Genomic DNA, 24,220 nt, shown 5'->3' with positions numbered 1-24,220 from the left:
AGAAAGCAGCAGAAACCTGTGATATATAGTGTGCACTGTGATACTGTATTAAATGCAGCGCATTACTGAATCTGACATATCTATCTCTCTCTCTCTCTCTCTCTCTATATACATACAGTATATACAGCACATATCCTGTGATACTCAGCATACACTTTGTGATATCAAAGAGGAATCTCACTCTGTTTTTAAAGTAATAAAAGACATGATGCATTGATGTATTAGCATGCGCCATGTTAAGCAGTGCGTAGGTGCACATGCATGCTCTGCACTGGTATTGGCACCAAACAGCCTATATAAGCTGGAGTGTGACATGGACAGACCGCTGAGTGGTCTTTAGCTAGTTCCTGATTAACCTGTGACCTGATCAGCTCCTTCTGCCTCCCCATGTATGACCCGGCTTGCCTTTAAACTGTTTCTGCATTCCTGTCTGCCTGTTGTGACCTTGGCCTGCATTTTGGACTCTCGGTCTTCTGATTTTGTACTGTGCTGCTCAACTGTTAAAGCAGAATTCAACCCAAAATATTTGTAGCAAGGTCTTTTACCTCTTTTGGTCTAATGAGAACCTCCAAGTCCAAAGATAGCTGACATCCTTCAATATGTGGTGAGTTGTGAGGCATACAGTTGTGGGTGCAAAGATGGTGAAAGTCATTGGGCGCCAGACACTTCTTGGACGTAAAGGAGGTTTTATTTATTTTGACAGTCCTTTTTATATATTTAGTAGGAAAGAGGATTAGGGCCAGGACACCCTTAGTTACAAACTCAATTGGCAGACTCTGAGACTTTGATAGGAGGACAGCCGTGCAGGGAAATGCCCCAGCAAGGCGCCACTTCTGCACGTGCAGGATTGCTGTCCCCTATGGTAACAGTCCTTTAACAGTTCCTAACTCAAACGTATCAGTTCTTTCTGCTCTACTACAACTGCTCCTTGTAGTTCTTCAATACTGAGCTCCTAGTCTCTCACTAGACCTTCTGATTCACTAACTTTGAATCCCTTGAACTCCTCCAAGGTTTGCACTGGTATCACCTCAAGCGTCACCCGTGCTTCCCTGCTGGGCCCCTAGCTTGGCACTCCAGATACTCCCCAAGCTTCACCCCTGATAACCAGCTCGGTCCCTGGCTTGACACACAAGGCTGCTCTGCAAGTGTCTCCTCCGCTGGTTGGGTCCCTGACTTGATCACCACCTGACGTTTCCTGATTCTCCACCATATTCGCACCGTGCCCTTCGGTGAGAATATGGTTCCGGTACTTGCTTCAGTTACTCACTGTGATCCCTGGTAAAGGTGGTTGGTCCCTTCGTGGCGACAGCTTCCCTTCTACCTCTGACCACTGACAGGTTCTCCGGCTGGCAATACCGTCACTTCTGGTTGGACTGCAAGTCGCAATCCCAACCCTGCGCTGCTCTCTCACTTCTGGATAGGCCCTCAGACAGCCTAGCAGCCAGATGCCCTGGAGATAGGCCTAATCTCCGGCCTAGCAGCCCGGGGTGTATGACACACGTCCACCCAGACATCATTCCAGGTGGCACCGAACAGTTTACCTGACCTTACCCGTATATATAGGCTCTCCCAGCAGCCTAAGGGATTCAAGAAAACCCCTGTCCATTGGCTGGGACACCCACATACCCATACCCTGACTTTGGGTTGCCCTTCTCGTATCTAGTACCATCCAAGTACCCAGCCACCTAGTGGTAGAAGAGAAAAGTGCAACAAGGTCAAGCTTAGGGAGAAATCAATAGATTCCTATCAATCGATCAAGATAACTACTCTTGGCAAGTAAATTTGTGAGAAACTCCCTGACTAAACTCCAGGGTGTTGATTTGAGGATATTAAAAAGGGCTGACAGATAGGGTATTTTTGACAGAAGGGACTCTATTGGGGACACAGTACTAGAGGGGATATATAGACAGGTAAGTCTGCCATAATGTGTGAATATGCTGTGCTTACTAGCACATTATGACTTTTAAGTGGGAGTAAACCCTCCTATAATTTAGAGCCAAGGAAGCTGCCATCTTAGCTTCTGTTTTATCTGCAGTTGCCATGGTGATGCACATGTGATCAGTTATGACACCAGCCATGTGATGGCTTGACTGTTCGGTTGAGGGCAAAAGCAAATGTGACAGTTATCATTTTTGGCACGCCTGGAATTTAAACTGTTTTGAGAAACAATTAAATTGATGGGTTTAGTTCTGCTTTAACTGACCTTGACCTGTATCCTGTTGCTGCCTCTTCCTATGTTCCTGTACCTCACTGCACGACTGTCAATGACCTCAGCCTGCATTCTGATGCTGTCCTTGCCTTCCGATGATGTACCTTGCTGGCTGATTGTTGATTACCTTTTGCTTTTATCCTGGCAATGCTCCTGCCCTCCTGCTGTCTGCAACATTGGCCATCGAGCTACTCTGTATTCTTACATTCCCTGTCACCACTACCAAAGTTGTTGGACAAGAGATACAAGATAAGCCCCATCTTCAACTCAATTTCCGTCAGGTACGTGACAACATCAAACACTTTGTAATATGCAGCTCAAACTCTGTGATATACAGTATAACACAAGCTCTGTGATATTTAGGCCTCGTTCACACTGGTGTACTACAGTTTAAGCTTGTGCTTACCTGCATAGGGATGCATAGGTGTTCCATGCATCTCTGTGCAGGCAGTCTCATTCATGTTATTTGGGACACAGCAGCTACATGGACACAGACACTGCTTCGAATTTGATATCAGACATCCCAACCTGCAAAAACGAATGCAGGAGACTCCCGCGACTCACGGGAGACTTGGGATGTCTGCATTCTTCACAGTAAAGAAAATGAGGTGAAAAATCACACATGTGTAAAAATTAATTAATTAAGTTGTCCTGTGCAACATAATATGCCCAACACATGTATGGTGGTGGTGGTGTACCTAGCATAGGTGACATCCAGGCAGATTATACTGCTTGGGCAGTACAGTGTCAGGTTAGGGCAGTAAAGTGCCAGGCCAGAGTTCTATTTTTTTTTTCATTTAGGCTAGAGTAAGAGAGGGGGCAGTATATTGACAGACTAGGGATCTATAGGGGCAGGCTAGGGCTCTATAGGGGCAGGCTAAGGATGTATAGGAGCAGGTTAGGGAAGTGGAGGACACCAGCTACAGCAGCCTGGGCAGTGTGCATTGTTTTGAGCAGATACCACTGCCAGAACGAACTCAATGCAGTGTTGCCTGAACATCAGCTGCTGACTGTGGAGACAATAACCTTTCTGCTATAGTGTGTCATATACAACAAAGCTGGGGCATGAAGGGGTCAGAAAGAAGGCAGCTTTCTTTTCAAACATGCAGGGGGTTGATAGTGCTGGGCACATGTCTCCTGCTGGGTCCCAGCACTTTAGCTGCCATTTTCAAAATAATTAGTGCTGCAGCCTGCACCAAGCCGGCTTCCATGTTATCACAGAACAACACATAGCTCTCCATTCCCGGCTGGTAGAAGTGGAGCAAATCCTGCCACCAGAACTAACTTACCTCCATGTGGCTCGCAGGCTCTGACCGAACATCAGCTGCAGTGAGAAGAGGTAGGGATTGCTCCCCGTGTTCTCTGTGGCCCCCCAGTCCGGCAGCACACACAAATTCCTGCCTCCTATGATACACTCAGCCACAGACATAAGACAGAGCAGCCCCATAGGCCGCCGCGGCCATACTTCATTCGGCCGCTCGGGCTGCTCTGTCTTATGTCTGTGTCTGAGTGACAGGCCCAGCCGGGAGATTGCCCGGCACTGGCGAGCCCGCAGCCAAATGCGGGAGACTCCCGCGACTCACAGGAGACTTGGGATGTCTGTGATATCTGTGCAGGTGTATATCTCTGAACACACACTGTCTGCATTTGGGTCTGTGCACCCACATGGATGTCAAGTAGGCAGCAGCAGCTGTGTCCCAACTGACATGAATGGGACTGCACGGGGATGCATGGAACAACACCTGGGCAGTAGGGTCGCCACCTCATCCCTTTAAAACCAAACATATATTAATTACACAGGTTCTGTGGCCCATTAAGGTGTTATTTAAACTCAGTTGGTACCTTATCTGCATTAAAAGAGAAGTATGGGTTTTTTTTTTTTTTTTGCATATTTATACTTACCTAGGTGGATGCAGCATCAGACTGATGCTGCAGCTGTCCCCCGGCATCTCTTCACTGAGAACCGAGCCACCGAACAACGCCGATGGCTTGGTTCTCTCACTTCCTCGAGCGGAGAGCTGCTGGCTGTCAATCAGCATCTCTCCTCCTCTGCTCCTCTATGCTCACTGGAGCGCTGAGCTGTGGAGGGGCGGGCAGCGGCCGTCTCAGCGGTATCAGTCCAGGCAGCTGGCGGATTCCAGACTTCCTAAGTCAGCGGAAAGCGGACTTCAGCTCTCTGCTGAAAGCGGGTCACAGGAGTGCAAAACGAAAGGCACTCTTGTGACCCTTAGGAGAAGCCCAGCCTAAAACGCTCAGGCTGGACTTCTCCTTTAAATTAGCCTCAGAACCTGTGTAACTAATATGTGTTTGGGTTTAAAGGATGAGTTGGCAACCCTAATGTGCAGCCATGTCTGTGCAAGTAAACACAGCCCTTGCATGGGTGTACATTGTAGTATGTCTGTATAAACAAGACCTTAGCACAAATTTATGCACGTTATTCAAGCCATAGAAACGTAGTCCCACTGCCAGGCCAGGCATTAGGGAGAGATTATGCACATCATGCTTCAAAACAGGAAGTGAGAAATGGAAGGCACAAGTAAGATGGAGGAGTACAAATTTCAGCAGGTAAACATAAATTTACAAGAGGAGCATTAAAAAAAAGAAATTATTCGTGATAATAAATGATTTGCACAAACAGCTCATTCTTAAAGCAAAGGTTTATTACTATTTCAGTTTGGATTTGCTTTAAATAAAGTTGATTGAATTACATTTCATTGGCACTGATCTCTCTTCATGTTAGCCGTGGTTGCATGGCAACAGGAAGGAAGTGGGAACCCCGAGCATTATGGGTACATGAAAGCGAGGCTTGGTTTCGGGGAGGTGGCATAGCAATATTGTAAGCAAACCCAGGAGCGTGCGAGCAGAAGGAAGAGAGATTTTTCAGGTATTGTGTGTGATCGGCTCATAGGTCTGTCTATGAATAAGGAAAGCAAGAGGTGTGTATTATCACTTCAGAGAAGTGATTGGATGGAGCTGTATACACCACATCGGAAGCAGGAAGGGAATGGCTGATGTGTCTGCAGGAGGGGAGGGGAGAGGAGTGCTTTGCTTCTACAGGTCAGCATGGACGTCAAGAGGGCTACAGGGTGAGACAGAGACCCTTCACCTCTACTAGAACATGCAGGGTGAGATTGATGCACAGTGCTGGCTTATTACTGCTCTGTAAGGATGAGCTCCGGCGTGTTCGCATGGCGCACGTGCCGAGCCCGCCAGGAAGTCGGCACGGCGCAGCGCTAATCACAGGCAGGGAGACATTTCCCGATCTCTGCAGCCGCACATCGGGAAATGTCTCACTGCTTGTGATTAGCGCTGCGCCGTGCCGACTTCCTGGCGGGCTCGGCACGTGCGCCATGCGAACACGCCGGAGCTCATCCCTACTGCTCTGGGATGAAGGTAACAGAGACATAACAAGTGCACTCCTAATATTATACAGAGATATGACAGGTGCACTCCCAATAATATACAGAGATATAACAAGTGCACTCCCAATATTATACAGAGATATAACAAGTGCACTCCCAATAATATACAGAGATATAACAAGTGCACTCCCAATAATATACAGAGATATAACAAGTGCACTCCCAATAATATACAGAGATATAACAAGTGCACTCCCAATAATATACAGAGATATAACAAGTGCACTCCCAATAATATACAGAGATATAACAAGTGCACTCCCAATAATATACAGAGATATAACAAGTGCACTCCCAATAATATACAGAGATATAACAAGTGCACACCCAATATTATACAGAGATATAACAAGTGCACTCCCAATATTATACAGAGATATAACAAGTGCACTCCCAATAATATACAGAGATATAACAAGTGCACTCCCAATAATATACAGAGATATAACAAGTGCACTCCCAATAATATACAGAGATATAACAAGTGCACTCCCAATAATATACAGAGATATAACAAGTGCACACCCAATAATATACAGAGATATAACAAGTGCACTCCCAATAATATACAGAGATATAACAAGTGCACACCCAATATTATACAGAGACATAACAAGTGCACTCCCAATAATATACAGAGATATAACAAGTGCACTCCCAATAATATACAGAGATATAACAAGTGCACTCCCAATAATATACAGAGATATAACAAGTGCACTCCCAATAATATACAGAGATATAACAAGTGCACTCCCAATAATATACAGAGATATGACAAGTGCAGCAACAATATTATACAGAGATATGACAGGTGCAGCAACAATATTATACAGAGATATGACAGGTGCAGCAACAATATTATACAGAGATATGACAGGCGCACTCCCAATAATATACAGAGAAACAAACGACAGGCGCACTCCCAATAATATACAGAGAAAAGACAGGCGCACTCCCAATAATATACAGAGATACAGAGAAAAGACAGGCGCACTCCCAATAATATACAGAGAAACAGAAACGACAGGCGCACTCCCAATAATATACAGAGAAACGACAGGCGCACTCCCAATAATATACAGAGAAACGACAGGCGCACTCCCAATAATATACAGAGAAACGACAGGCGCACTCCCAATAATATACAGAGAAACGACAGGCGCACTCCCAATAATATACAGAGAAAAGACAGGCGCACTCCCAATAATATACAGAGAAACAGAAACGACAGGCGCACTCCCAATAATATACAGAGAAACGACAGGCGCACTCCCAATAATATACAGAGACAAAACGAGTGCAAACTTAATTTCCCCAGTCGTCTTCCAGGACAGCCCTTGAGAGATGGAGCTCCTCCCATCGCCACAGGAAACATGTTGTCATTCAGTTCAAAAGGCAGTCCCTCAGGCCCATGGTCAGTCATTTGTGTTTCCTCCGTTGGAGGAACATGTTGCAGAGGGACCAGGAAAGGAAGGACTTATGCTCTCAGGGCTGCCTGAAGGGAGAGGAGACCGCACAGGGCGCTGTGTTTACAAGTGACAGTGGTGAGCAGGTATTGGAGGGCAAAATAAAGCCTTGAGTGTGAGCGCCACATGAAATGGCTGGCAGGCCAGATCCGGCCCATGGGACTTGTGTTTAACACATGTGCCATAGATCGTAGTGGTCAAACTTGTGCCCCTTTCACCTTCCTTCCTAAATCGGTCTTCTTGAGCCACATATTACCTTAGGAAAAGTTGGTAACTGATGGTGATCCTTCTCTCTTGAAGGAATCAGATCAAGATGATACATCTGTTAGAGATTTTGTCCAAGCTGAATGATACCATTGCTACCTTTACTGACGACATATGCTTTTGTGCCTGAGTCTGCTCACCCCAAGATATCCATCATAGGGTCCCTTAAATTGCCCTAACCAGCTAAGGTTATCCCAGTCTACTTGCTGGTAGAGCCTATCCTATATGGGAACTGGCCTCACTTGAGTAGTATCTTATTGAGGAAAGTTTCCAATGTAATGGGCAGTTCCTATGGAAGATCCAGCCATTTCTTGTCTTAAGACCCTCATGGGTCTTATTAAGTGGAGGATAGTCCGGTGTTCAGGGACTCGGAAGACAAGTGGTTAGAGGCCCTATTTAAAGCTGATCTCCAGGTTAAATTGTTTGTTTGAACCAAGCTGGTCCAAACAAACTATTCCCTTCACTGAGTGCTGCACTGGCATGTAAAATGGCAGGTGGACTTTCTCAGTCTTCACCGTCTGGATTTGGGGAATGGGCTCTTCATCTGGAGGTGTTTTAAGCCCTTTGCTACAGGTGGGGGGTTGTGCTGGTGCAAAGAAAGTCCAGAAACCACAAATCTGTGCAAACTCCAACAAAAAAACAAAAATCATGTTACACCTCACATCTGTAGGGTTATTGTGCTCCATGGGTGACCCCAGTATCTCCCCGCACTCATCAGATAGTTTGACCTCTTACATAAGGTCAGATAGTGCTCTGTGACGTTCCTTATTTTTGTATACTGTGATTGATCTCCTTCAAATCCTCAATCCTATATCCCTTTAGGTTACTTGAGTGTGACTGGTAAGGTAAAAATCCTAATTTACTGCTGACAGTTTTAAGCATCGCTTGTGATTTCATAAACTAAGGTACTCTAACCAACGCTTTGATCCTCAACACTGGCCCTTATAATGTTCTGTATATATGTTCCTTGGGCTGGTATTCCTTGTGCTTAAATTGGAACTTTACCCATAGCATCTTGATAAAAAAAATAATGTTCATTAGAAAGGAACATACATTCCATATTAGGGCCGGTTCACACTGCTGCAATGCGGGAACCCTGCGAATCCACTGCAGGTTCCCACATCGCATGTCTCCTGGCGGCAGCTCACACTGCCCTATGTGAACTGCTGGGAGTGTCAGTTAAAAGTTAATGACACCCCCAAATCAGTTCACATATCGCCGTGCGATCTGCAAACTCGGACAGGAATCGGATCGCATGGGTGTGAACACCTATGCGATCCAATTCTGCCGTGGACCAAAAAAAGGGTCCTGTGCGAGTTTGATGCAAATTCAGCCATACTATCTATCGCACAGAGACTGCATGTGATTTGCACTGCAGTGCGGATCACATCTGATCTCAGACATCGCACCAGTGGGAACCGGCCCTTAACAATTATGCTGACAAAATTAGTGTGTGCTGTAAATTGCCTCTAGCATTGCTCCGGTTTCTTCTTGCTGGATGCTGCCATTTTGCTGAAGCCCAGAGCCCCAGCAGTAAAGCGTAACTAAACCCATCGATTTACCGGTTTCAAAACTGTCACATTTACTTGGTGCTCAACCAAACTGTCAAACCATCAAATGGCTGGTGCCAAAACTGGTCACATGTGCAGCTCCATGGCCGTTACAGATGAAACAGAAGCAGCTTCCTTGGCTGTAAAGGTTTAATTCTGCTTTAAGGCTGTCGGCGGATCGGCCTCTTCAAACTTGGCAGTGCCTAAAAATGGAAAGCAACTTGGCATGTGCAGAGCAGGGTGAGACAGTGTATTACTGGATTTTAAACAGCATAGACACTTTTTTTTTTTTTTTTTTTTTTTATGTTTTACATAGCTATACCAGCCTGAAGTAATCTAGCACAACATAAAGCGGAGCTCCAGCCTTGGAGTACTGTAGATGCTGACTTTTAATATTAGGACATTTAACTGTCCAGGGAGCCCATGATGTCCGCACCCCAAGGCAATCCGTCTATCGGCTCTCGGGTGCTGCCACCCGCCATTCCTTGTAAGGGAAACCGACAGTGAAGCCTTTTGGCTTCACAGCCGGTTCCCTAATGCGCATGTGCCAAGCTTACTAAATAGCCTGGCTGAGGGGGAAGAAGGAGGGGGATGAACTTCGTGCGGTGAGGTCTCCCAGAAGTGGGGAAGGGTACCTGCCAGTAACAGGTAACCTGCTCCCTCCTCCCCCCAAAAGATACCAAATGTGGCATCAGAAGGGGGGAGGAAGCAGATAAGTGGAGCTTCCACTTACGAGTGCAACTCCGCTTTAATTTTCTGACTAAAGTTCAACTTTAAGGCTGGCCTTTCCTGCAAAGAAAGACACCTGCACCAGGATCCCAGTGCCTGTGAGTTTAGTTTTTTTAGTCTAGTGCACACTACTAGTAAACAAAAACAAACCTGGCAGCTCAGGTCGGAGCTGCTGTACTAACAATCCAACATTAGTACAGCTATCTCTTGTGCTTTCCTGTTGTGTTCTGTCAGTAGGACAACCCCCCCCCCTCCCCTGCTAGAACACACTGGTCAGCGCTCTCAGCCAATGGTGCTGATCAGGAGGCGGTCAGCAGACCTTTTTTGGTCATGCCCCGACAGAAGGCGGCCGAATGTTGGACGGTTTCTATTGAATCTGATGGGGAGCTGTAAGAAACATTGTATTGTAGCTATCAGACTGATGTTTTGAGTCATTAGTACTTTGAAATATCAGCCTGGGGGTTGGGCCAGGCTTCAATGTGAGCAGACGTGAGCTGGCTTTGCTCCTGATCCTGCTGATTACTAGCTTGATATCAGCTGTGGACAGGCTTACCTGAGCTGAGATTGTTGGTTGCGGTGTAGGGGCAGGCTTATCACAGGACACAGAACGGTGTTTCTGTGCTTGCTGTACCAGACTGGACAGATACAGGGACATCGGTGTAGCCAGAGCTGATTGTGTTGTCTCCTGACTGCTGTGCTCTGTGACCTTGCGTTGCTTTTCCGGAGTGTCCTGGGATTGGTTGGCTTGGCTGGCTGAGATAACGAGGTGGTGGACACGTCGGCTTCAGACACTAGATTGTGGAGCGCGCCAGCGACTGATTAGAACAGGAATATAGCGGATCAATCAAAAGTGGGATCGTTGCTCATTCCAGACCGATCCAGGAGGGATTAGACTGCTGAAAAGTGTGGAGAGTGTTCTGGTCTCCTGTCTGTCTGAGGCTTCAGGTATTGCTGTGGATTTGGGCTAAACTGCGCTAGGCTCTGCTGAACTGTTCTAAGCCGTGCCGGACTGTGCTTAACAGTGCTGGACCATGCTGTATTGTGCTGAACAGTGCTGAACTGTTTGCACTGTACTGAATTCTTTGTAGTTACGGCACAAGGGCATCTCTGGAGCCTGAAAAAACTGAAGCTCGAGAAACCACTAGAGCTATGCAGAGAAGGAAAAGAGGGGAAGGAACAACGTCAGCCCAGGGCGCCCCTGATAGTAATGATCCGTCCTCACAACAGTTAAAGGCAAAGTTTTGGGGGAGAAATCGCAGAGCTCTTTAGGAAATAGGAACCTTTGGTAATACAGAACACACAGCATATACCTGCGCAGATATTGGAGAAGCAAAATATTCAGGAGTTGATCCCATAGCCTACACACGCGAAGGTACAGGAGATTTATGTTTGTACAGAGGGGAAGTGAAGAGGAAGTGAAGAAGAAAGGAAATAAAACTGTCAAAGAGACTATACAAAATGTACAGGGGGGAGAGCCAACTCTAAAAGATGTATTCCAAGCATATGTAATACTACACTAAGTGCGTTATCAAATCAGTTTCAGTACTTGCGTGAAGAAGTTACTATTATACGTCATGCTATGGAAAAAGTGTGAGTGCACTACGGCTGTGGAGAATAAAGTCAGTAATGTTGAAGATACCCTGACTTTTATGCAGCGTGACATCAAAGCAGTGGGACTACAGTCGAAATATCACGCTAATTGCATAGATAATTTAGAAAACAGGCTCCGAAGAAATAACATGAGGATATTAGGCCTCCCTGAACAGATAGAAGGAAGACATTCTGTAGATTTCATGGAACAATGGTTGCTAGAGATTTTTGGTAAAAAAGCATTTTTCTCTGTTGAGCGTGCATATAGGTCCTGGAAAGTTTCCACGCCCATTTATTGTAAACATTCTACACTTTAGAGACAGAGACAAAATCCTGGCCCTGGCACGAATAAAGGGTAATATAGATGTAAAGGGCTCAAAAATATCCTTTTATCCAGATTACTCAATTGAAATGCAGAAAATGAGGGCTCAATATTCAGAAGTTAAAAAGCGTCTCCGCAAGCTTCAAATATCGTATGGAATGTTATACCTGGCCAAGTTGAGGTTTGCTGTTAGGGATGAGACAAATTTTTTTGACAACTCTAAGATGGTCATAATATGGCTGGATAAAAATGAGCAACATTTGTCTTCTAGCTGTAGGGACATATCCAGTTGATAAGATGTTAATCCTTTTCCATTTTTTTTTTTTTTTGTCCTAATTACTATAGGCTAAAGGCAGGGGCAGTGTTTCAGCTGGATGTGTGTTCACATTCAGGCCTGGAATAGTTTTTTCTTTTTATTTAGTACCCCCTTTTTTTTTTTTTTTTTTTTTTGTTATACCCTTTACAATTTTTGCGATGTGCTACGCCGTGGCTAAGATGAGCTATCATTTATACTTGAAGATTTTGATTATGTTTATGGTTGCAAATCCTTCTAGAGAAAGTAAAATGGAACAGCTATGTGTATATACCTTCATACCAGTGGCTATAGATATATTGTATAGGGATAATGGTCAATGAGCTTGCATTAATATCTTGGAATGTGAGAGGCTTGAAGGACTCGGTTAAAAAAAGGGCTATTTTTTCTATTATGGAGCAATAAAATTCATCAATAGTCTGCCTGCAGGAAACCCATCTTAAAAAAGATACTACCTCTTTATTACAAAATGCAAAGTATTCTACTCAATACCATTTCAGTATTCTCTACATTTTCTAGAGGTGTCAGTGTTTTAATATCCACGAGGATACAATTCTCCTGCAGACAGACACTGATCCCCAGGGTAGATATGTCCCATTAGTATTAGGGGTGCACCGAATGGGTTTTTTTGGTGCAGAAACCGATACCGAAAATGAAAAATACACTAGGCCGAAAACCAATACTGAAAATGACTGTTTTTTTGTTTGGGGGACACGGTACAGGAGATGGTCAGAGACTGCAGACACGGTACAGGAGATGGTCAGAGACTGCAGACACGGTACAGGAGATTAATGCAGCCTGCCTTAGTATGTCAGATAGGATCAGGACAGGGCAGTGTTAGCAAGGCAAAGCCAAGAACCGTGCTCTATCTATCTATCTATCTATGAAAGCTGTCAGCACACCATGTTAAGGAGCAGCTTGTCGGTATGACCAGCGGGAGGAGCATTATCAGTGTGCAGCACCGCGGGGTTTAAGAGTGCAGGGCTTGTTGTTTGACATGCTGTTAGAAACAGTGAGCCTGCTTGCTTCACCGGGCTCACTGTTTCTAACAGCATGTCAAACTACAAGCCCTGCACTCTTAACCCCTGCGGCACTGCACACTGATAATGCGCCTCCCGCTGATCATACCGACAAGCTGCTCTATAACGCGTTTTGCTGACCGCTTTCCTCCATAGAGCACTGTTTTGCTTTCAGCCGCCTTGTCCAGGAGGAAGGGGAGGAGAGGACTGGGGCTGGACGGGGACGCTTCAAAACGATAACCCCGTACTGGGCGGCACCAGGGGCGCCGTTATCTACGTGATTTCTCTTTCGGCAAATTTCGGCCGATATGTTTCGGCGGGCGAAATTTCAGTGCATCCCTAATTAGTATGCTCCTTGTTTACTGCATGTATAATATGATCAGTGTATGTTCCGTCACCATATAATTCAGAGATATTGCGGAGGATTAGTATATTTTTGGCTGAATATCCTGGTATCCCAATAATGATAATGGGGGATTTTAATAATGTTTGTGATGCGAGTATGGATCGCTACCCGGCGGGTCCAAAGTTGGAAACCCCCTTTGCGAGACACCTGCAGGAAATAAGTCTGTGTGATATGTGGCTCCTTCTCAGTCCTGGAATACATGCTTATACTTGTTGCTCTTCCACTTATGGTACTTTATCTAGGATTGATTTGGCTCTGGGCACGGAACTAACTCTTCCTTTAGTATCAAATATACAGTGTCTGGCAAGAGGGATATCGGATCATTCACCAGTTTTGCTGACCATAAATTAAACCACGCACTAAAAGTTACTGGCGTATGAATGCCTCGTGGTTACAGGTATTAGGCCAGGGGTAACCCATGCGACAATTGCTTTCGGATTTTTCTTTTCTTGATAATGCAGACTCAACAACCCCACAGTTAGTATGGGACACTATGACGGCATTTCTAAGAGGGTTACTAACACAGGCTATAAGAGTTAAAGAGACAAGCAGGGAATGGGACACTCTTTTGGCAGTAGAAGTACGACAAAAAGAATTTCAATATGTTCAGAACCCTACACCTAGAAATCAAGCTATTTGGAAGGATACACAACTTTTATATAAAGGAACGGCTATGGAAAAAGCTGAAAGGGATCAATTCCATGTAAGGAGTAGGTATTTTGAGGAGGGAGAAAGAAATGGGGAAAATGTTAGCAGTAATTGTTAAAGCACAGGTTAAGTCTAATTTTATTTCCCGTATATGTACACCAACTGGGAATATTTCACATATTCAAGAGGCTATATTGTCCTTTTTTTTTTTTTTTTTTTTTTTTTTTTTTACTACTTTTTATAAGGATTTATACTAGAGTAAGGCTATTTATCACCTTAAGGAACTCAGAGATTTCCTGAATCCCCTGACAATACCATTTATTTCCAGAGAGGAAAGAGAATACCTTGATAACATTAGAAGAATTAAATAGGGCAGTTTTGGATTCCCCTAATGGGAAAGCTCCTGGTTTTATGGAGCTAATTTGTTGCCAGAACTGTTGAAGTTTTGAATCATGCACATGCATCATTTAAGCTTCCGGAATCTATGAACGATGCCTCTATTATAGTACTACCCAAGCCAGATAAGGATCATCTATTGCCAGAGTCCTATTGCCCGATTTCATTGTTAAATTCTGATGCTAAGATTCTGGCAAGGGTCTTGGCATCTAAATTAAATAAAGTCATACACAAGGTGATGCATTTGGATCAATCAGGCTTCATACCAGGAAGATCCACAACAACAAATTTGCGAAGATTATTTCTCAATTTACAGATGCCATCAGACAATGTGGGGAAAAGGGCTATAATATTGGACATATTTGTGGGAGATTCTAGAGAAGTTTGGGTTGGGTAGAGGATTCGGTAAAGTGGATTTGATTTTAATGTATTCAGCTCCACGTGCATTTATACAGATAAATGGCTCATTATCAGAATATTTCTCTGTCCAGAGGTACTAGGCAGGGGTGCCCACTATCTCCAGTTCTATTCGCATTGGCTATAGAACCACTGGAAATAGCAATTACACAAACAACCACTGTCAGGGGATTTGAGAGAGGAGGAAGAGCAGACAAAATTTCCTTGTACGCAGAAGATGCTTTACTATTCCTGGGAGATACAGATCAATCCCTGACATCTGCGATAAAACTGATTTAAGACCTTTGGCAGTTTCTCATGGTTTGTTATAGATTGGGGAAAAAACAGTGCTATTGCCAGTTGATGATTTAACACCAGCTTTAGCCCAGATAGATCATAAAATACAGGTTGTTGCATCCTTTAAATACCTGGGAATACGGGTTTCCTCTAACATAAGGGACTATATAAATTATAACTTGGTCCCTATATTGGATACATTTAAGGTGAAGAGTAGAGTATGGACTAAATTAACTTTGATTAAAAATGTTTTGGCCCCACAGTTACTTTATGTTCTACATAACTCACCGATATGGATACCACTTAAATGGTTTAAAAAAAAAATACATTCCCTGTTTCGAACCTTGTAATGGAAAGGGCAGAATGCTAGAATTAGGCTAACCAGACTACAACTCCCTAAAGATAAGGGGGGTTTAGCCATTCCAAATGCTAAAATGTACTGTTTAGCAGCACAACTCCAACAGGTTGCAGGATGGGGAGTGATCGACTGGACGGATCCTATCCAATCGATACTTCTGAGTAGGTCTTCACAATTTCATTTGATAGCTCAATTAGGGCTCTTCCCTAGGACTCATACATAAAGTATGGCAGGAAATGAGACGTATTATGCAATATAGTAATATTTCAGTCTATTCTCCCCTATGGGGAAATAAAAACTATGAGGAAGTGGGCAGACTAAAAGGGTTTGCAATATGGAGAGAAAAGGGGATAAAATATATTGCACAGCTTTATACAGATAATAATAAACTAAAAACATTTCAACATTTGCAGAAAAAATACTTAATGCCCTCCCACACCTTTTATCAATATCTACAACTGCGCCATGCGCTACAGAGTCAGTTTAAAGATAACAAAGTTAAGATGCAAAATATGCCACTTATGGATTTTCTTGTAAAGATACAGGTTAAGAGGGGTCTTATTTCCACTCTCTATGGCTGTTTGACTGAGCAATCGCAGAAGGTAAACAGCTGTTTAGCCGGAAGGGAATGGGGGGAAAAAGACCTTGGAAAAATGACAGATGAAGCATGGCAGTGTATACTGGAACATGTACAGTCCGTATCCATCTCTCCACAGCAATGCCTAACCCAATTACCGTTTTTACCGGTGTATAACACCCACTTTTTTCCCCTTAAAATCAGGGGGAAATCGTGGGTGCGTGTTATACGCTGATCCCCGCTAATTGTGATCTATCAGCGGCGATCGCCGCCGACATTCACATAGCGTGTCGTTTTAAATATGGCGCCGCGGAGCTCGGAGGGACTCGGCAGAGCTGAACGAGCGCTGCCAAAATCACAGTGACTGGGCGGAGCCGAGATACACATAGTCGAGTGTATTCGGCTCTTTCCGGCGCCGCTCACAGTCATGCCCAGTCCCGCCATTGGACCTGTGTTATGTCCATCATAGGGCGGGACTGTGAGCGGCGCCGGAAAGAGCCGAATACACTCGACTATGTGTATCTCGGCGGTGTTCGTTCAGCTCCGCCGAGTCTCTCCGAACCACTGGGGCAAAGCTGCACTGACAAGGCTGCACTGGGGCAAAGCTGCACTGACAAGGCTGCACTGGGGCAAAGCTGCACTGACAAGGCTGCACTGGGGCAAAGCTGCACTGACAAGGCTGCAATGGACACTGGGTCAAGGCTGCACTGACACTGAAAAGGCTGCAATGACACTAACAAGGCTGCAGATGAACACTGATGAGGCTGCATTGATGGGCATTTTAATGTAAATTTTTTTATTCCTTAAACTTCCCTCCTAAACTTGGGGTGCGTGTTATACGCCGATAAATACGGTATATATAATATATAGAGCTTATAGGACACCAGCTAGATTATACCAATGGGGGAGGTGGGATATGTCGGAATGCCCGAGATGTTCAAGAGCATCTGCTGACCTAATGCATAAGGCTTTTGGAAATGCCCTAAACTGTTCAGGTAATGGCAAAATGTGGTTGAGACTATTAATCAGGCGTATCAAACACAGGTACAGGTAGATCCAAGAATATACTTATTGGGAAATTTAAATAAAGAATTATTCACTCCAGTAACTAGGATACCCATTAATAGGATGCTATTTATAGCACGAAAACTGATAGCAATAAAATGGATATCCCTCAAAACTCCGACATATGAGGAATGGCGGATACAGGTAAATGATGCATTGTTAAAGGAATGTCAGGGGTTTAGCAAATAAATTTAATGAAATGTGGGAACCATGGCTGGTGCTACCAGGGCTGACGCCATTTTTTTTGGGATCAGATGTAAATATAAAGGTCAATAGACAATTCACTACCTATAAATTAGTTAAGGAATGATAGCTAAAATAGGAAGAACTGGTATGGAGGATTCATGAAGGGGGATGGGTATGCTAGTAACTGATTTAGTTTGGCCCAAGGGAGGGAGAAGGGAAAGAAATGTATTTATATATTTTTCTTTTTGTAATATGGTATTGTATGTATTTTGTATTTTTATGTGTGTTTCACAATGTGATTGTAATGGAGGAAAAATGTTAATAAAAAGAGATTGGAAAAAAAAAGAAATATCAGCCCGGCAACTTCCATTGATGGAGTCTTTAAGGTCACATTCACTAGAACCATGATAACATACCCAGCTATAAGCTCTGGAGAAAGTACATGGCTATGTAAAATACCCAGAATACAGGAGACACAATAGCAGACAAGACTGATTGGAAGTGGTTGACCAGATGTATTGCTCCACTAATGAAGTATAGCACTCGTATCCTTTATTTATTCCTCAACAATCTATTATAAAACGCCTCCGTTGAGGCCCTATCGTCTTCAGTGGGAGAAAGAACTGGGGAAATCGCTAGACCCGGAGGACTGGCAGATCATAACTACCACATTATCGAAGTGTTCCAAAAATGTTCTTATACTTGAACGCCTATAAAATACTTTACAGCTGGTATTATACGCCAGCCAGGCTAGCCCGTTTTTATTCCAACCTACTCCCCCCTCTGCTTCTGAGGCTGTTCCCAGGAGGGCATAATGGCACCTATTCGGTGGTCTTGTCTGAAGGTATGCAGGTTATGGGTCAGAGTCTACACTCTTCTTCAAAACTTGTTTCATATCAATCTTAAAAGGGACCCCCTATGAGGCTCTCCTTTGCAAACTTATTGAGGCAGTGAAAAACCGCATGAATGATATTATGGTAAATGAAAAGTGGACAGCTGTTCTATCAGATACACATGATAAATTCCTCCGGATTTGGCAGCTGTGCGTTGCACACAATTAACCTTCCAGATTAGATTCCGCACTCCTCTCGCTTTAATAAACCCCGGGCGCAAACCTCGTGGACCCCCTCTCTTCTCTTCTCTCCTTGTTTCTTCCCTTTTTTTCCTTATCATTTTCTCTTGGTTTCCTCTTCCATGCCCACCCTCTAAATTTATCAGCCCACCAGGCATAGTCCTGGTTGTGATGGTTCCGTTCTTAATAACATTGCATCTTTTTATTTGAGCATATGGTTCTGTGTTCAGCTGCATTTGATTTTATGTTTGGACATTTTTGGTAATTTTCTCGCAGCATATAGCATTTCCCTGGAATCCAAATCATTCCGGATTATGATGCTTGACCCATTACCCATATCTGAGACCTTCCCTGGAACTTATAGGACTCCATTACTCCTCTTTAATACTTTGATCTTTTTTACACAATATGTATTGTAACCATCTAATTTAGCTTATGTTGGATTGACCATTAATAAAAATCTTTTATTAAAGAAGTTAGGGCTGCAACTAACGATTATTTTCATAATCGATTAGTTGGCCGATTATTGTTTCGATTGATTGATTAATCGGATAATAACCTTAAAAAAAAGTGTGGTGTATAATCTAATATGTAAAGTTTAAAAAAATGTATTCTTAAAAAATCTTTATGCAGTGGTAAATATAAATAACCAACTACCGTATTTATCGGCGTATAACACGCACTTTTTTCCCCTTAAAACCAGGGGAAAATCGCAGGTGCATGTTATACGCCGATCCCCTGCGATCCCGACCTGTCACATTTACAAAATCGCCGACCGCGATTTGAAAATGGCGCCGTCGGCGCCGAAATACACAGAGCCGGTCCTCGGCTCTTTCCGGCGGCTGTCGTTCATTTTCGGCTCCACTCGTAGTCCCGAGCGGAGCTATCCGAACCTACTCGGCTAGGTTCGGATAGCTCCGCTCGGGACTACGAGTGGAGCCGAAAGTGAACGACAGCCGGCGGAAAGAGCCGAGGACTGGCTCTGTGTATTTCGGCGCCGGCGGCGCCATTTTCAAATCGCGATCGGCGATTTTGAAGCCCAGAATGGCTGGGATCACTGGGGAAGGCTGCACTGGGGAAGGCTGCACTGGGGAAGGCTGCACTGGGGAAGGCTGCACTGGGGAAGGCTGCACTGGGGAAGGCTGCACTGGGGAAGGCTGCACTGGGGAAGTCTGCACTGGGGAAGTCTGCACTGACAAGGTTGCACTGGGGAAGTCTGCACTGACAAGGCTGCACTGGGGAAGTCTGCACTGGGGAAGTCTGCACTGACAAGGCTGCACTGGGGAAGTCTGCACTGACAAGGCTGCACTGGGGAAGTCTGCACTGACAAGGCTGCACTGGGGAAGGCTGCACTGACAAGGCTGCACTGGGGAAGTCTGCACTGACAAGGCTGCACTGGGGAAGTCTGCACTGACAAGGCTGCACTGGGGAAGTCTGCACTGACAAGGCTGCACTGACAAGGCTGCACTGGGGAAGGCTGCACTGGGGAAGGCTGCACTGGGGAAGGCTGCACTGGGGAAGGCTGCACTGGGGAAGGCTGCACTGGGGAAGGCTGCACTGACATGGCTGCACTGACATGGCTGCACTGACATGGCTGCACTGAGAAGGCTGCAATGATGAGCGTTTAAATGTAAGTTTTTTTTCCCTTCAACTTCCCTCCTAAAAGTTTTTTTTTCCTTAAAATTCCCTCCTAAATTGGGGTGCGTGTTATACGCCGATAAATACGGTATATGTTTAGGGAGGAAAGTGTCTAATCTACTCCTGAGAATAACCGACAGAGATATACTGTATATAAAATTGGAGGTTGAATCTGGTAAATATCAGACTAGGAGATCACATTTTTTTATTTGGACCCCTTTCACATGGGGGCGCATGTAATGATCCCTGCCCCCTGTAATGTTCCCTGCCTCCTTGTAATATGCCCTGTTCCCATGTGCCCTGCCTGCGTGTAATATGCCCTGCTCCCACGTAATGTGGCTTGCCTCCATGTAAAAGTTTGCTTTAAATGTAATTGTAATGCCTTCTATTACCTCCAGTCTATCAGCCTTCACCTTCTCTGGGTTCATATGCTGATCTTCCCTGCACAAGTATTTTTTGTTTAAAACAACAAACATGGTATACTTACCTACTCTGTGTGATGGTTTTGCACAGAGCAGCCCAGATTCTTCTCTTCTGGGGTTCCTCACCGATGTTCCTCAGAGTGCCCCAATAGCAAGCTACAAATTATAGTATAGTGTGCCCCTATAACAAGGTAAAAAACTTCTGCCTTTACTCCCACTCACTTCTTGCCCAGGACTACATGTCCCATGAGGCATTGCTCCTCACACATTCACAAGTTCTCAGGCACTTACTGACATGTATGGATGGTGTACTGAGCTGTATTTCCTGATATGTAAACAAATATTGCATTCTGTATGCAGGCCAACTAATCGGCTAGCCGATTAATCGATTATAAAAATAGTTGACAACTATTTTCATAATCGATTAGTTGTCGATTAATCGATTAGTTGTTTCAGCCCTAAAAGAAGTATAGCACTCGTGTGTAGCTGCCTTTTCTCTAGTGCTTTTATATTGAATAAGCAAATTTCTTCCTGTGAGCGCAAAGGAAAAAAACTTGAGACCAGTAAGAAAGTTGTCTCTCATACAAGTTACAGGCATTGATCAGAATGTATTAATTTCTGCTGCACTGGCCATGTTTGGTTTTAATAATCCCATAGATAGTAATATAAATATATTTAATGAGTTGCTGCTTTGTCCTTTTTTTATGTAGGCGCGCTTCCTACCCTATGTGAGTGGAGGTGCTAAGGTTTATGTAAATGTTATCCGTTCCTTATATGAAAGGATTGGCCCTGGCTTTCCTTACAGGCACGTGTCCTGTGAATTCCTCAGACCTTGATATTTTTTGACCTTGTGTTTTGCACATTCCTATCTAGAAATGTGTATCAGATCATAATTACAAGTATATTTCTAATTAAAGCCCAACTGTGGACAAAATATGAACCCACTCCTCTCTAACAACCTACTCTGCGTGTGTGTGTGTTATATTTTGCTTCTCAAGGTTAATATATATATATATATATATATATATATATATATATATAATATATATATATATATATAATATAATATATATATATATATATATATATATATATATATATATAGAGAGAGAGAGAATAAATAAATATGAATATATATATATAGTTCCAGGTGCAGGGATCACTAATCCAGCGCAGTAGAAGTGCCCCTGTACTGGCCAGTCCCTAACAGTTCCCTCACAATGCACACATGTTGACAAAAGTTACTTTAAAGTGGTGTTCCGGCCAAAATTATACTTTTTAAATAAAAATACCCCTATAATACACATGCTTAATGTATTCTAGTAAAGTTAGTCTGTAAACTAAGGTCTGTTTGCTAGTTTATAGCAGTAGTTTGTTATTTTATAAACTTACAGCAGGCCGTGGCCATCTTAAGTGTGGGCATCTGAAGCCAGACCGTATTTCTTCCTGGATCTCATCCTTGCAGATCTCGCACATGCTCAGTGCAGCACAAGCAGTGTAACAGGTTTCAGGTCAGGTTTCCATAGCAACGGCAGTGTCAGAGGAAGTTCCCAGAAGGCATTGCAAACAGGTAATGATACGATGGGCCACAGCCAGGGAGGAGGAAGTGAAAAATGAATACAGCAGATATACAGTAGGTGCTGAGAAAAAAAAATAAAAAAATATCCAATTCGTTTACAGTGCACAGTTTAATGAGGGATGCTGAAGAGTTGTAAAAGTGGGTGGAACTCCACTTTAAGGCAGCCCATTCTAGGCTGCCAATGCAACACATTGGGCCAAAAATCACTTCTACACCAAATGTGGCTAGTGCAGCACACTACAAAACTTAGAAGTGTGTCATTGTACATTGTCATACCAATCACAATAAATGGTACCACAGGGCAGCAACACAACATAACGTGCCTTAACACAGTTCAATGGAGCTAGAGTGCAATTGAAAGATAGTTGTCTCCCCATAACAGGAAACACCTGAACAAGGACCTGCAATGTCAAGATCACAGGGCCACACCTTACTTATCTTAGCCATAGAACTCAAACTAAACAAAGACCCTAACTTATCTGCTTTCCCTAAACATTTGTGTAAAATGTCATCAAATTGCTACATGTTATGGACTATGTGTTTTTGTGTTTTTCAGACCACTACTTTTTTCATGAAACGTTCTCAAGATGACCTCCAGAGCAAAAAAACGCATTGTTCTTCCTTCTCGACCAGATCCACCTACTGTAGAGCAGATTCTGGAAGATGTTCGGGGGGCTGTAGCATCTGACCCTGTATTTGTTTGTGACCTCAGCGAGGGTAAGATTTTCTGTTAACAAGATGATGGCTGCATTAAAGTGGTTGTAACCCTAACCCCGCCCCCCCAAAAAATAAAGTTGATCCTGTTTCTTTAACCACTTACGGATTGCCGCACGCCGCCGATATACATCCTAAGTTTGAAGAGGAATATCGTTGTTATGGCAGCAGCTGCGTTACGTGAGTAGCGCCTGCATATGAAAATGATGTTCAAACCACACGTGAGGTATCACCGCGATCGGTAGAGCGAGAGCAATAATTCTAGCCCTTGTTGCCATTCCACGAGTGGGCGCAATTTTGAAGCGTGACATGTTGGGTATCAATTTACTCGGCGTAAAATTATCTTTCATAATATAAAAAAAAAAATGGGCTAACTTTACTGTTGTCCTATTTTTTTAATTCAAAAAAGTGTATTTTTTCCAAAAAAAATGCGCTTGTAAGACCGCTGCGCAAATACAGTGTGAAAAAGTATTCCAACGACCGCCATTTTATTCTCTAGGGTGTTAGAAAAAAAAATGTATAATGTCTGGGGGTTCTAAGTAATTTTCTAGCAAAAGAAAATGTTTTTAACTTGTAAACACCACATCTCAAAAGAGGCTCGGTCCTTAAATGGTTAAAGCATGAATAACAGCACAGTGCTTGTGTATTTTATCCCTTTCTATCATCTAAAATACCTGGCTGATCCTGCCTGTTGCTGCCCCCCCTGTGTAAACTGACCACGTTTATCATGGCTTCTGAGCCATGATTACCAAGGTCAGTTTACTTGCCTCTGTCATCCCGCTGTCTCCTCTCTCCCCCTCCCTCCCTGCCTGTCAGCTAGTCTTTGCAATCTGCTCCCAGCCCCGCCCCTCCCTTCTGCTGCTAAAATAACTGTTGCTAGAATCCCCAGTGTTAGATTAAGTTCTGTGCCCCAGTGTATGTTCTTTATAAAATATGTCGCTTTATACCTCATTTCAGAGCGCCACTCACCTGACTGCCTGTCCTCTCCTCCCCTCTTCCTGGCTGATATCAGTGGGGGATTCTCAGCCCCTCACGCTGTAGTTCTCCTCCTCGTGGGAGGTGAGCGTCGCTCTGCAATGAGGTATAAAGCGGCATATTTTTTTTATAAACATACACTAGGGCACATAACTTGATCTAACATTGGGGATTCTAGTAAGAACACAAAGTGGCTTTACAACCACTTTTAAATAATACTTCCATTTATGTAAAAAATATGTTGTTTGTTTTTATATGTTCTTTCAAGCATTCAAAATTCAGTTTTATATTTTTTATCAACATATGTGAAAACTTTGTCTTTATTTTAAATTTATTCTTTGAGATTTCAGAAAAAAATAGTAACAGTAGTTCAATAGCATACAAAGGAATAATCTCTCTCTCGTCACTTCTCTCTCGTCATCTCTCTCTCTCTCTCTCTCTCTCTCTCTCTCTCTCTCTCTCTCTCTCTCTCTCTCTCTCTCTCTCTCTCTCTCTCTCTCTCTCTCTCTCTCTCTCTCTCTCTCTCTCTCTCTCTCTCTCTCTCTCTCTCTCTCTCTCTCTCTCTCTCTCTCTCTCTCTCTCTCCTCTCTCTCTCTCTCTCTCT

At 43.8% G+C, this 24,220-nt stretch overlaps 1 protein-coding gene across 4 annotated transcripts in view; it reads left to right on the top strand.

The window, feature by feature from the left end:
* The first annotated feature begins 4,949 nt into the window (after window positions 1–4,949).
* Window positions 4,950–24,220, top strand: part of LG04H19orf25 (linkage group 04 C19orf25 homolog) — a 27,662-nt gene continuing 8,391 nt past the window's right edge. Inside the window, exons 1-3 of one of the 4 annotated variants that reach the window (XM_073625312.1) lie at window positions 5,120–5,334; window positions 22,484–22,644; window positions 23,599–23,722. In XM_073625312.1, the coding sequence (XP_073481413.1) occupies window positions 22,515–22,644; window positions 23,599–23,722 (254 nt within the window). In that variant the 5' untranslated portion in view covers window positions 5,120–5,334; window positions 22,484–22,514. Of the gene's footprint in view, window positions 5,094–5,119; window positions 5,335–22,483; window positions 22,645–23,598; window positions 23,723–24,220 lie in introns of those variants that run through there. The other 3 variants (XM_073625310.1, XM_073625311.1, XM_073625309.1) reach the window with 3 other exon arrangements.

Source organism: Aquarana catesbeiana, linkage group LG04 (assembly GCF_042186555.1).
Source record: "Aquarana catesbeiana isolate 2022-GZ linkage group LG04, ASM4218655v1, whole genome shotgun sequence".
NCBI lineage: Eukaryota > Metazoa > Chordata > Amphibia > Anura > Ranidae > Aquarana > Aquarana catesbeiana.
The sequence above is the reverse complement of the archived record's forward strand: the minus strand, read 5'-3'. Positions and strand labels throughout refer to the sequence as shown.